General features: G+C 35.7%; 1 protein-coding gene across 1 annotated transcript; it reads right to left on the minus strand.

The window, feature by feature from the left end:
• Positions 1-316: 316 nt before the first annotated feature.
• Positions 317-4,629, minus strand: LOC138337854 (uncharacterized). Its single transcript, XM_069288288.1, has 3 exons — positions 4,230-4,629; positions 3,811-4,085; positions 317-391 (listed from the first exon to the last, which is right to left on the minus strand). The coding sequence occupies exons 1-3, from the start codon at positions 4,627-4,629 to the stop codon at positions 317-319; spliced, it is 750 nt and encodes a 249-aa protein (XP_069144389.1).
• Between the last annotated feature and the right edge of the window lie 10,875 nt (positions 4,630-15,504).

The following is a 15,504-nucleotide window of genomic DNA, read 5'->3' on the forward strand; positions in this document are numbered from 1 at the left end:
GGAGTGTCTTGGGGTGAAATAGTATTTTTAAAGTCTAAGGGTAATATCATAATTAACATAAATATATATTTAATTATTTAATTAATAAGATGGAGGGTATTTTGGGGAGAGAGGGCCGAAAATAGGCTATAAGAGTAAAGTCTTGCTCCACCCAGGTTCGAACCTAGGTAAAAGCAATGAATTGAAATGGATAAATTAGTATAATTAATTAATATTATTTAAACAATGGATAATTAAAAAAATGGGAAATCAGATTTTATTTGATAATTATAAATTATAAACTTAAAATGAGCAAGTCTTGCCAACTATCCTAGTTTTAAGGGGCAATATCTGACACAAACTCTCTAACACGCCTAAACCTCTCTGTCTCTCCTCCATTTTGCTTTCTTGGCTGTAAAAAAAGAAAACAGAACATTATAAAACAATCAAAAGTTCTCTACACTAAAAGAACTTATAAAAAAATATACAAACAAGCAAGTTAACTTAAGAAATGAAAATTTTACATCATCTTCTTGACAGGATCGTGTTGAAGGTATAGTGGAGGATTTTTGCAGCACATTGAAGGTGTGAAAGATACAACAAGGTATGGGTTTTCTCTATTGGAATCCTTTCTTCAAGAGAAATTTCTTTCTACAAAATTCAACGTATGAAACTAGGAATGTCCCCTTTATTGTCGAATTACCTGTCCCTGGTCTCGTTCCTATTTCATCTAAATTAGGTTAGAAATCATGTTGTTGGTATGGTTGTTGATAGCTATGTTTTAAACATGATGTTCTTTGTGATTTTGTGATTGGAAATAGCAAGCATGTTCAATGATGTCAACAGAAAATAATGTGGTGCAATGTGTAAAATGTTTGTTGTTGTTCTCCGTTTTGAAGTCTTAAGATGTCATGTTTGTTGATTGGAAATATTCTGCATAAGGTGTGTAAATTGTAATGTTTAAATTAAGTATTAGGTGGATGATCTTACGTGAAAAAATCTAAGCTAAAACTACAATGAATCTACGCCTAAAAATGCGTTAAACAAAATGTGAAAATACCACAAAACAAATTTATGAATGTTGTTAAATAAAGGCTAGAAAATTTAATAAAATTTACAGCAATTGGTGATGGAGTTTTCGGACAGAATACTTGAAGTTTGATTAGTTTAAAAATAAATGTAAAATATGTGAGGTCAGTTGGGATTTAACCCAAGACCTCAATACATGAAAGCTGAAAAACAAATGAGAGATGTGGGATCCGAACCCACAATCTCTCGGCCAAACAAAAGAGTAAAAGGGAAATTTTAAATTAATAAAAATAATAGGATGAGTGAGATTCAGGCCCACCACCTCTCTAATGAAGGAGGATACAAGGAGAGAAAATAAAATAATAAAAATAATAATACTATGAGTGGGATTCGAACCCACCTCGTCTCAGATAACATGGGAAAAACATAGGAAGAAGAGAAATAAATAAATGTTGCTATGGGGTTCGATCCCAGACCCCCTAATGCTTAAAACTCCTAAGGTGAAGTGAGGAGAGGGAATAATAAAGGCATAATAATGTTACTGAAGGGATTCGAAATAGGGTTCCCCAAGCCGAAATGTAAATCAAAAATTAGGTAAAAGAAAATTAACTAAGAGTTGTCCAAAGGATTCGAAGTCGGGTTTTCTTTCCCTATTCCGTATTGACATATAATTCATACGTAAGTAAATAATTAATGAATGCTGCCTCTAAGGATCAAAATAAATATAATGGCATATCTACAAATTGTATGAGTCTTGTATCACATAATCTTTGGTTAACATGAATCACTTAGACAAACTATGAATGAAGCCTCGTGGCTTGTATGTGTTTAGCATAAGTTTATAAGTAAGTGAACGTAAGATATAAGTTATTAAATGATGCAAAACCTAGAAAGTGTTGAGTAAGAGTGTGAAACACACTAAATGGCAAAATGCATTGGCATATGATGAAATGAACATTCATATATAGGGGTGAGTAAGTATGAAGACAAAATGTGCTAAAGTTAATGAATGTGGTGACAACATGATAAGAGGCTAATATGAATGATGAGTGTACACTCAGATGAGCCTAAGTAAATGTTACCAACACGTACTCACCTATGATAATGTAAAGTTATTGAAGAGACCAGTCATTATGAACACCCTAATGAATGTATTGATGTTAATGCATACTTAATACTAATGATTAGATGAGAAATCATCTAATAAGCTATGATTTCCTCATTCTAGGAGTCAACTTCCATGATGCATGAGTTGAATGTAATGGAACTTTATATAGAGCACCGATAGGCTAGCTATGAGCGGTGATGCCTTCTTTCGAGAAGGGCGGAGGTTCACGTAACTCTCATGAGATGAGACTGTCCGGCATGATGAGTATGGATATCCTTATATCTCGTAGTCATCGAACTTATAATGCCAATATAGAGATCGAGTGGGGTTCAATTCCCGTGTACACTAGCAAGTTTTGGATCACTTTGGCCGATAATTCCACTTCTTTTTTATGTGGGGGAGGCACTGTATTTCATGCTGCTCACAATATATATATGTCGGTAAAAGTTAAAGTTCCCGAAGAATGAAAGTGGCCAGCCTCAAATGATGCACATAATTAAATAAACAATACCAAAGGTGTAGGCATAGGATAATCAAGACGTGAGCTAGACATAACTAAAGACGCTAGGTTATTCTTAGTCATTGCACAACAAACCTGAAGAGAGTTTTAAACTACATCCTTGGTATGACTTGTGATTGCACTAGTATATGAAAGAATGAAAAATGAAGTGCGTATAAATGAATGAAGCATAATCTGTGTTTTCTAAAGAAGGCGCCCCAGTTGAGGTCCCATATGTTAAGCCCTCTTTTGGGAAGTCCAAACGTCAAGTCCATAATCCCAATTTCACATGGCATATGAAAAAATATGAACTACGTGATATGATATGTGAAATATGTTATGTTCTTTTTGCAAAATGATAAGTTTGATAATGCATGTTGCACTCATTTGGCAAGTCCACTTACTTGAATTTCCATAAATCATGTTGTTAGGAAAAAACTATTCTTTTTCATGCATGTCCTTGGTGTGTGCTTGAATATACCTATAATTAGTATAAGTGTTTACTAATTCCATGCAATTACCTACATTTAGGTGCAGGCAAAGGCGGACGTTAGATCGTACGGTACTACGTTACAACTATTCGGACATTGAGCTTTCATCCGAACTTTGTAGGACCTCATTCTTTTAAGGCTTTATATTGTTATTATATAGCTTAGATGTAGGACTTAGCTAGTGGAGCATGTTCCACTAGTGTTTCATTTCCCACTTCATTTCAAATTTTGAATTGGTGCCATTTTTGCAAGTACACTAATGCAGCTATAAACTATTTCTTTCATTTGATGATCTTAATATTAGATGGTTGATTGTGAAAATTTATATGTTTAAGTACAATATATTATATTAATGTTAAATAACAAAAAGTTTCAAATTTTCTGCAAAAATTAACATAAATGAATTAAAGATGACGTATGTAGTCTTGTCTACGACCTCTGAGAGGTCAACGACGCTGATCTAATCTGTGTTCTAGATTCTTGTCGTAGCCGAGTTGTAGCCCTCCCAGACTAGCTCTTCTTTTGTTATGGAAATGAAATCTGACAACCGTACTATGACAATCCATGAAAGAATAACAACTATGAAGCCAGTCTATGCCAAGAATAACATCAAAATCATGCATTGGTAACTCAACCATGTCTACACACATAGTCTTACACCATAGAACTATAGGTCAATATTTGTATACTCTATCAGTTCTTACATTTTCTACTAAAGGTGTAATAACAACAATAGGATCAGGCAAAACTTTATGCAATATCTCAAAAGTAAGATCAAGCAAAGGAGTTACAAAGGAATGCGTAGACTCTTGATATAGAAAACCATAAATAGAAGTTGACAATACTTGAGGCATACGTGTGACAACATCGGCAGACTTCTCCTCCTCCTTCTTGCCCTTCATGGAATAGAACCTGTTCCTCTTAGGATGCTCGGCTATTGCTGCTCCCTGTGGATAAGGCCTAGGCTGAGAATTACCCCCTGCCAGACCTCTGTTCTATGGGCAATCTCTAACCATGTGCCCACTCTTACCACAATCGAAGTAAGTATTACTTCCATGTTTGCACTATCCACTATGAACACGACCACACTTAATATAGTCTTTTCTAGGACGTTGCATCTCACCTGCATTGTGCTTCTTAGGGTCAGGTCTATCTCTTCTAGGCGTTGTACTCTTCTTTGAATTAGAGTTCCCTGAACTCTGTTGCCCCTTTTTAAATCTTGGCTTCTCACAGACGCCAAAATTGTTTCTGTGACCTCCATGCCTGGAACCTACCTTATATTGAGGCTCAGGTCTCATAGCATCACGAATGCATCTCTTCTTGTGCCTGTTCTCTACCTGATGGACATGAATCATCAACCTAGAGAGTTCCATGTTATCCTGAAGCATCGCAGACTGACACTCCTCCAAATCTCCGCTAATCCCTATGAGGAACATTCTCATCTCATCCCTACTGTTAGATATAAGGAAAGTAGCATACCTGGATAGTTTAATAAACTTCAGGGAATATTCCATGACTGTCATTGATCCCTGTTTAATTTTTGATAAAATTATCAACCTTTGCCTCCCTCATCTCCCTGGGAAAGAATCTCTCCATGAAGGTTGTCTTAAAGAACTCCCAAGTCATCGGAACTCCACCCAAAACTCGGTATCTTGCCACATCTTGCACCAAGAGTGTGCAACATCTTTAAAATAATCGGAAGCCAACTCTACTTCCTGAGTATCTTTGGCCTCCATAGGCACCAAGATCTTATGCACCTTATCCACAAACTCCTGAGAATCCACCAAAGTCTTAGACTCTGTCAAAATAGGAGGATTCATCCTTGGAATGTCTCTCTGCCTTTCATCCATTCTACGAACCAATTGGATATCCTATTAACATTCTACTGGTTGACCTGGTTAGTCATGTCCTGGGCCTTCATAATGCTGGTATGTTCCATTCGGTCCAGAGATGCCCCCACCTCTGCATCAGTCAACCCAGCATGGTTAACTGGTATAGCGACTCGTTCGACTGGAGCCTTGGTGGAACCTGATTGTCCCCAACAGTTGCTCCTCCTCTCCTCTAACCAATGGTTCTCCTAGTATTAGTTTTCTGAAAAACAACAAGGATTGATGTTAGACAGGCACATAAGATCAAGAAATCAGACATTTGGAAAAGGCACGATGAGATTAGAAGAAGGAAATTTTTCCTACGCATCATGCAGTCTCTAATTTAAGATAGTGGTGCACTTCACTAACATGACTTAGAAACTACTCAATATGGTTGATGTGAACTAATTATCCTTGGAATTTAATCTAGCGCTCTGATACCAACTTTATCACGACTGGAATCTAGACCCCAGATAAGAACGACGACGTTGACCTCTCAAAATTCGCAGACAAGCCTGCATACGTCATTCTTACTTCATCTAGGTAAATTTTAGCAGAAACTTTGAACCTTTTATTTTCTTATTTTATGATTAACATCATAAGCATAACATCATAGGCGATTAGAAATACACCATCTTACATAGAGATAATCAAATGAAAGAATTAGTTCAAATTTTACTAAACGTATTTTTGCCAAAATGACACCAATACAAAGTCTGAACATAAGTTAAATGAAGCACTAGTGGAACATGAACCACTATATATAGCCTACATAAAATCTAGATAATAATTGTAAAAAACCTCGTAAGCATGAGGGCCTACCAAGTCCAGATAAAAGCTCAATGTCCTGATAGATACAACGTCAACCTGTAAGCTCTAGTATCCACCTATGCCTGCACCTAAAATTATAGAGTTGTATAGGGTTAGTACATTATTTTAATAAGTATGATTATATGCAATCACACCAAGGACATAAATGAGTAAGAATAGCTCTCTCCTTACAACAAGATTATGGAGAGTCAAGTCATGGACTTGCCAAATTGGGATTATGAAGGTTGGTTAGCTTTCAAAATTTGTATCAGGAAAGTGAGAGAACTTTCAATATTTAGGTTACGAAAGTCATGCCATTTGAGTAACATGCATTATCATACTTATCATATTGCACACAACACATAACATCTAGCACATAACACATAAGATATTCCATATAGCACATAACATTTTTCATATTATTCGTTCATGTGACATGACACCTTTGAATGATGGACTTGACATCAAGACTTCCCGAAACTAAGGGCTCAACATATGGGTCCTCAACTAGGGAGCCCTCTGTAGAAAACACAGAGTCTGCTTCATTCATTCATACGTACTTCATTTAATTTCATTAATGAGCTAGTATAAACACCCACTTTACCTTGGATGTAGTTTAAGACTTTCATAGGGTTCGCTGTGCAACAATCAAGAATAACCTAGTGTCATTACTTATTTCTAGCTCACCTCCTTATTATCCTATCCTAACAACTTTGATATCATTAATTTCATTATGTGCATCATTTGAGGCAGGTCTCATTCATTCATGGGGAACTGTAACTTTAACCGACATCGATCATGTGAGCATCATAAAATTCAATGTCTTTCCACACTGAAAATAGGTGGAATAACCTGCCAAAGTGAACAAAAAATTCTAGCATACATGGGAATTAAACCCTTCCAGATCTTTATATTCGCAATATAGGTTAGAAGAATAGGAGATATAAGGAGACCCATGCCTTGCATGCCTGAAAATCTAATCTCATGAAAGTTACGTGAACCTCTACCCTTCCCTGAAGAAGGAATCATCGCTCATAGCTAGTTTGTAGGTGCTCAATATAAAGTTCCATTACATTCCTCTCATATGTCAAGGAAGCTGGATTCTAGTATGAGGACATCATAGCTCAACATATAATTTCTCTTCTAATCATTAGTACAAATTGTGTTAATTGCAATACTTTCATTAAGTTGTTCATAGACACTAGTCTTTTCATTAACTTTACACTCTCATAGGTAATTACATTTTAGTAACATTTACTTAGGATCATTTGAGATTGCTCTTGTCTTTTACATTCGCCTCACATCATGTTGTCACCACATTCATTAACATTACAACATTTGCTATTCATTATTACTCACCCCATTTTACGTGAATGTTGATTTCATCATATGCCAATGCACTTGGCTGTTTTGTGTGTTTCACACTTTTACTTTACCCTTCTAGGGTATCATCCTTTCATTGTTCATTTCATCATTTCTTTGTTCTTTTCATCGTTTCATTGTTGATTTCATCATTTCATCATGTGCCAATGCACTTTGCCATTTAGTGTGTTTTACACTCTTAGTTAACCCTTCTAGGGTTAAATCATTTCATTATATACATCTAAGGTTCACTTATTTTTAAACATATGCTAGTCTTATGGGTCTATACATACATGCCACGAGGCTTCATTCATCATTTGTTTAAGTGATTCATATCTTTCTAACATTATGTAGTACAAGACTTATGCATCTTGCATGTATGCCAAGATCTCGTTTCGATTTAAGTAAGTAGCATTATTCTTTAATATTTAATTAATGTGTGGCTTATGTATCAATATGAAATTTGGGAAAGGAAACCCAATTTCGAATCCCTTAGATAGCAGTTACATTTTTTCGTTTATTGTATTTTTGTCCACATGACTTGGGGACCCAAGATCGAGCCCCAACACCTTCAATTTAATTTTCCCTTATTTTTCTCTTCATTTTTCGCTCAATGGGATTAAGAGGATGTGGGATCGAACCCCCACAACCTTATTTTCTTTTAATTTCTATTCTTTAAACTCTCTCTCCCTTCGCTGAAAGGTTGTGGGTTCGAACCCCCACAATCTCTCTTTATTTCTTCTAAATTTTCTCCCTTGAATCTGCCTAGGAGTTCATGGGTACTATTCCCATGCCTCTCATTTCTTCTTCTTTCATTTTCCTTTGACTCTCATTTACTGCTCTTGAGTTCCTCAGTTTGATTCCTACTCATCACATTTCTTTTTATTAATTAATTTTTTTTTGGAATTTAATTTTCAGCCCGCACACCCGAGATCGAATCCCCATGACCCCCATTTCCCTTTTGCGATTTTAAGGCATTATACGAGTGAGGTCGCATGTTCGAATCCTGGTGACCTTACCTCATTTTTCACAGAATTAATTTTCCAAATTTGTTCATCTACATTTAGCCTAAACTAAACATATAACTTTCTGAAAATTTGGTCACATTTCAGCTCACTTTCGTCAATATTTTCACTTGAACTCACACAGTAATTTGTAGACCATTTAACACGTTTTTTGGTGCATTTTTCATAGATTCGTTTACCAAAGAGATTGTTACTTAAATCAGCCACATTGCATAATTTATGAACATCACATTTACATAGGTTTATGCAAGTAAAATAACAACCATAACTTTACACATTTTGGAGCCTCAAGCCTAGACCCTAGTCATAGTTAAATTTTTTGCTCACACATGCACATAGTTGCAAAAACACATAGGTTGTCATTCAAACGATTTCAAATACACAAACATAGATATATTTATCATGAAAAGAAAACATACACCTAAATCTACTATCAATCATACCCAACCTAAATAATCATTAGGATCTTATGACAGGGACATGCAAGGGGGAATAACCCTAGTTTTCGGACTGAATAATCCGAACCTTAAAAGGTCTCTTGGGAAAGGGTCCAAGAGAGAAGAGAACCCATACCTTTTTTAAGTTAAACCCTCAACTTTTTGCTTAAAAACTTCACCCAAGATCACGTCCAAGTCCCTCAATGTCAACACCACTCAACGGACAACATCCCTTTGCCTAACGTGTGATTAACATTTATTTTCTTGTGATTTCGTTTGAGTTCTTCAAGCGTGAAGAACATGGTTTATTTTTCTGTTCTTGGAAATTACTTTGGCAGAGAGAGATCAAGAATGAGAGCGATAGAGATGTGAGAGAGACAGAGAGATGATCGTGGGAGAGAAGAGTTTTCTTAGGATTAGGAGTCTAGATTAGCACTTAGTGAAAAAAGATTTTATTTAATTATTAAAAATCCTATTTCCTTTTATTTCAAATCAGATAATAAATTTTAAATATAAATAATTTCATTATTTTACCAACTTAAATATAGAACAAATTTAATTCATTGTTTCCACCTAGGTTCGAACTCGAGTGAAGCAAGACTTCACTTCTACGGCTAATTTTTGTGTTATGATAATACCCTGTGCCTGGAAAAAGACCATTTTACCCTTAGACCCTCCAAATCTAAGATATTCATTTATTAAGTTTGGTAAAGACTCATTCGAGTAAATCTTCGTATTCGAGAGCCCTACATTGTTGGACCCAACCTTTTCTAGATCAACTAACTCCCAAAGTTAGTTTGCTTATCCATAGCAAGTATGCAGAGGATTGGTTCTACGCGCATCAATCCGTGTGAACCCAGTCTAATCGTAGTCATTCTAGACACATTAAGCATTACTTATCTTATACATTTTTAGGGTTGTTACAAATCACAATTGGTACATCCTCATAAGAAAGACTAACATTCAATGCCACACTTTCTAATGGCACTACCAAGGTTGGATCACCTAAACACTTCTTCAAGAGCGAGATGTGGATGACTGAATGCACTGCTGCTACTTCTGCAGGCTACTCTAACTCATATGCCGCCTTTTCAACCATTTTTTAAGATCTTCTACGTGCCTACATATCTAGGATTGATCTTCGGTTGCTTGCCAAATGTCATCACCCCCTTTAATTGGTGACACTTTTAGGAAAATCCAACCATCAATTTGAAACTCTAGTTCCCTTCTTCTTTAATCTGCATAAGATGTTGACCAATCTGGGCAGTCTTAAGTCTATCTCTACTTAGTATCACTTTCTCCATTGCATAAAGGACTTAATCTTGTCCTGTTAAATTTATTTCACCTACTTCAAACAAATCAACATGAGATCTACATGTACGCCCGTATAGTGCCTCATAAAGGGCCATAACAATACTCGAATGGTATTATTGTTTTAGGTGAACTCAATAAGATGAAGGTGATCATTCCAACTACCCTTTAAATTGATCACACAAGATCTTAACATATCCTTTACGGTGTGACTTGTGCGCTCTTCCTGTCCTTCGGTCTAAGGATGAAATGTTTTTCTAAGATAAACTTGAGTACCAAGGCCATTCTAAAATCAATTCCAGAAATGAGAGGTAAACTGAGGACCTCTATATGAGATAATAGATTAATTAACCCCATGTAGCCTTACAATTTCATTAGTTTAAATCTTGGCATAGTCCTTCGCCAAATCTGTATTCTTGACCACTAAAAAGCGAGAAGTCTTAGTCATCCTATCAACTATAACCTAAATGGAGTCATGTTTTATGCGAATTCGAGATAACCCTGTGATGAAATTTATATTGAACACCTCACACTTGCAAATAGTAATGTCAATCTCTTGAGTCATACCACTTGATTTCTGATTTTTTACGTTTACTTGCTAGAAATTGGGGCACTTACTCACAAAATCTTCTATATCCCTCTTCATGCCATTCCACCAATAGGAGTTATGGGTTTGTTCAAGAATATGTTATGTCAACTCTCCCACATAATAATCACACAATCTACCTTGGTAGCGAAGTAGACCATCTCCCCCTTGGGAGAAAACCTCCACTCTATGATTATGGACTGCACCCTTATGTTCAAGCAAGAGTGGATCATTGACTTGCTTTTACTTAACGTCCACTATAAAAGAAGATTTGGCCCCATTAATAAGTTGTAAACCACTGTATGACATGTTCATAAGGTGAACTCCCGAGTGAGCAAGCTTGTGAACATCCTTCACTAGTTCATTCCTTTCTTCCTCAACATATGCTACACTACCCATTTATAACCTGGTAAGAGCATCTACTACTATATTCTCCTTAATAGGATGGTAATGAACACTCATATCATAATCCTAAAGGAACTCAAGTAATTCTTCTCTAGTGAAAATTTAACTTTAGTCAGTGAACACATCCACATGAACACCATACAAGTAATGTCTCCAAATCTTGAGTGCAAACACCACTGCAGCAAGCTCGAGGTCATGAATTGTCTAGTTCTTCTCAATCACCTTAAGTTCTCTAAAGAATAAGAGATAACCTTGTATGTCTACATCAACACACAACCTAGGAAAACTCTTGATGCATCACAATAGATCATATAATTATCAGAACCTTTTGGAAGAACCAAAGTTAATATAGTTTTCAATTCAGCAAAGTTTTTCTCACAATCATTCGACCATTGATACTTGACAATCTTTTGAGTCAACCTAGTCAATAGTGAGTCTATGGATGGAAATCATTCCACGAACCTTCTATAATAACCCACTAGACCTAAGAAACTTCTCATATCTATGGCAGGGGTAGGTCTGGGACATTATTTCACTTCTTCTATCTTCTGCAAATCCACTCAAATCCCGTCGGTAGATACAATGTTATTGAGGAAAGGCAAATATTGGAACCAGAAATCATATTTGCTAAACATAGAAAATAACATGTGATGTTTGAGACCCTGTAGAACAACTCTCAAATAAATAAAGACAATAACGAACAAGTCCAAGTATTGTTTTAACACTATGTTCATCAAATCCATGAAAGTTGCAGGAGAATTTGTTAGTCCAAACGACATAACATCAAAATCATAATGACCATACTGAATCTTTAAGTCTGTCTTTGGAAAGTCACTATCTCTAACTCTAAGCTGATGATAACCTGATCTTACGTATATCTTTGAGAAAGGTCTAGCACCCTAAAGTTGATAAAAACAAGTCATCAATACTGGGGATGGGATGCTTATTCTTGATTTTGACCTTGTCCAAGTGCCTATAGTCAATGTACATTTTGAGAGAACCATCTTTCTTCTTTACGAACAAAACTAATGCACCTCATGAAGAAACACTTGGTTTTACGACTTCCTTGTCTAAAAGGTCTTTCAACTAATCTTTCGATCTCTTAAGCTCTTTTGGAGACATTTTGTAAGGAGGAATTGAAATATGTTGTGTATGTGGAAATAGATAGAGTGAAAACTCAATTTCCCTTTAAGGAGGAACACCGGGAAAATCTTCTGGAAACACTTGTGGAAACTAACTAACTACTGGAACTGACTCAAAAGTTGGGGTTTCAAAGTTAGAATCCTTAGCCCAAACAAGATTAGTGATAACCCTAAGAGATCATCTTTCTAGCCTTAAGGTAAGAAATAAATTTTCCCATATGAGCTAAGCTTCTATCGTTCCACTCTCCACTCTAATATTGCTTCATTTTGAAACTAAAAATGAACAATCCTAGTTCTAAAATTGACTAAGGCATAATAGGAATATAATAAATCCATGCCTAGAACGATATCGAAGTCAACCATTTCTAACTCTACAAGTTATGCAGAGGTGACTTTCTAAGAGATTGTGATAGGGAAATTTTTGTATGCCTGTCTTGCTATAATTGGGTCACAAACTTTAGTAGAGACTAAGAAAGGTTGAGAGAGAGTTTCTAGAATGACACTTAATTGGAATGTTACGTAAGGAGTTTCAAAAGAATGAGTATCCCATAGATCTAACAATTCATAAACATCAAGGTTAAAGACTCGTAACGTACTAATGTCTACATCAATAGAACCTTTCTAATCCAAGAAAACGTGAACAACATACAACATGTTCTGGCACTGACATCCACCCACACCAGATGAGTTACCTACTGAGTAAACCGACATGTTGGTTCTGCTGATGTTTTAGACTTAGCTCTATCTTTACCACCTCTTTTACCTTGTCTTAAAGGATAATCCTTCGACCTGTGACTAGACTGACCGCACCCAAACAAGCGTACCTTTGTTGTGAGGAACTCGCCTTGATGGTTGTTACTACACTTAGGGAAGGTGGAGTAAGTCTTGGTTCCTGAAACATATCATTGAGACCTAGAGCCTAGTGCCCTAACCTTCTAATTATACCTATTCTTTGGGACAGAACACTAGATGATGAAAGGGTAAGGGTTGAAAATTTCTACTGACTTTGTAAGCGATTTCCACCACCCAATTTCTACAAAAAATAGTCATAGTTCCCAGTCCTAGCCTTCATATTCTCCTTTGCATGTCCTGAGATTATAACCTAAACCTACTGAGCATGAGTCATAAGCCTAGACATAATCATACCTCCCAGTAACATCGTATTTTTGAACTCCATTTTCTTTAAATCTTACACTGTATACAAGAACATATTCATCTGAGCCTTGGAGTCAGCAACCATGTGAGGAGCCTACGAAAATACTTTGTTAAACTTGAGTCCATACTGTTGGACTGCCATGTTACCTTTCCTTATGAACATGAATTCCTGAGAATTTTGCTTCTCTCAAATTTATTAGGAAAAATTTATCCAGGAAGGTCTCACTAAAGCAATCCTGAGTAATAAGAGCTGCAATTGTACCCATATTCTTCTTCAATTAAGTGTACCATATGTTAGCCACATATTTTAGCTGGTATGATGCCAACTCAACCCGGCCATTCCAGTTACATGCATCACCTCAAATATCTTCTTGATCTTATCTAAGAAATTATGATGATCTTCACTTGTTTGCGATTCTAAGAAATCAGGTGAATTAATCCTAACAAAGTCACAGACCCTTGTTGTTGTTGATCAACCATTAGCATTCAAAGGATCTTGAGCCTAATTGTTTTGGTTGGCCACACTTTTAGCCAACATCTTAATGGCGTTCATAAGTTAACATTGGAAAAATCTTGATGTAGGACTGGAGAAGTTGTGTTTGCATTCTTTGCATTCATATTTTGGGTTTTAGCTCTACGAGGAGGTATGATTTGAAACATAGAACGTTGACTTTGAGTGGAATTAGCTCATATCTTACACACCATAAAAGTAGCAATAACGTGCAGTTTTTCCTAAAACATTTCATAGACTCCCTCTCAATAGATGTAGTGTACTTCACATCTATGAAAAGGACTCTACTTAATGCGGTTTTTTAGACATCCTACGACACTAAAACCTAGGGATCTAATACAAAATTTTTCATGCCCTGAGCTATGGCCGAGATGAAAACATGGAACATACGACCACAAGTTAACCCAATCTAACCGTACTGGCATGATCATGATCATTCTAAATATAATAATCAGAAATGAAAAGATGGGGAATACCCATATACTATGACTGAGATATTTTAAAGTGATAAGTTTAATACCAATAAAATTTTATCGCAATACAAATATGAAACTAATATGTCAAAATAAAGCCACTAAGTGACTAGAAATGTTGGGATGGGCCCCAACTAAGTCTAGCAAAAATTCAACTAAAGGACTAAAATACTTATATGAACTCGTGATAATTGTCCTCGGAGAATGAGGACTCACCACTAATTTTGTTCAACTTGAGATCGGGAATCGATTTAAGTGCGATATCTATGTTGAAAGCCTGAACCTACATCACTAGAAGATGTAGCGCATGTACGTGTCAATAATTAAAAGGTACTAGCATGTAATATAGATTAAAGGTGAAATACAACATAACTGAACAAGTACAAAATCAAGTACAATATTGTGATAATGGTTTACTGAATTCTGAGATATCTGAATGTAATGACCAAATTTATGACATGTTGAGACTGAATACTAACTGAGCTGTAAATATTGTCAACGGAATAGTGTATGATTGAACTGTGGGAGCTACTAATAACCGATAATAAAACCAAATGAGCTAAATGTGGAGACCTATGTATACTCCCCATCAAGAGGACCGAATATACCCTTCAATAGGTATAAAGACAAATAGAGGATGCAACAATTAATCTGATAATGATGAATTAATAATTAAGGCATATATATCTTAAGTAACAGAAATATCTGACGTAGCATATATAATTCAAGAACTAACGAAATATATAGCTAGGGTTACGAAATTCATCTATAATCTGAGATATATCATGGTAATCTGACTTGGAACATATAACTAACTAATTAATGATAATCTGATGAAGTTATAGAACACAAAGGCTAATCATGATAAGGGAATCAATAATCTAATTAAAAACTATGGATTGAATGGGTGAGAGGAAGCCACTAGCAAAATTGCACATACCTGGTGATGAAATCAAAGGAGAAATCTTTAGATTTCCGGACTTTAACTGATACAACCTTGATGTGTTCTTAAACTAGGGTTTTTGACCTTTTTCTCTTCTTTTGCTTCTAATTTTCTATCTTTTGAAGAATGATTTTTGCATAGGTAAGTTTTAGTTATTTTTGTATGATTAAAGTGACTAAAATATCATGATTTACGGTTTAAATGACGTATCTTAGGGGTTATATGAATAGGAAAAGACAAAAATACCCCTAAAATAGTTGGTTTCAAAGAAATCGATGACGTGGACTAACGGGCCATCTTTTAATCAACATTCTGTCGTTTAAGTCTGCTCGACAAACCTTACTAAATTGCACATAAAGTTTTACTCAAA

The sequence above is a fragment of the Solanum lycopersicum genome, chromosome 8 (assembly GCF_036512215.1).
Source record: "Solanum lycopersicum chromosome 8, SLM_r2.1".
Taxonomy (NCBI): domain Eukaryota; kingdom Viridiplantae; phylum Streptophyta; class Magnoliopsida; order Solanales; family Solanaceae; genus Solanum; species Solanum lycopersicum.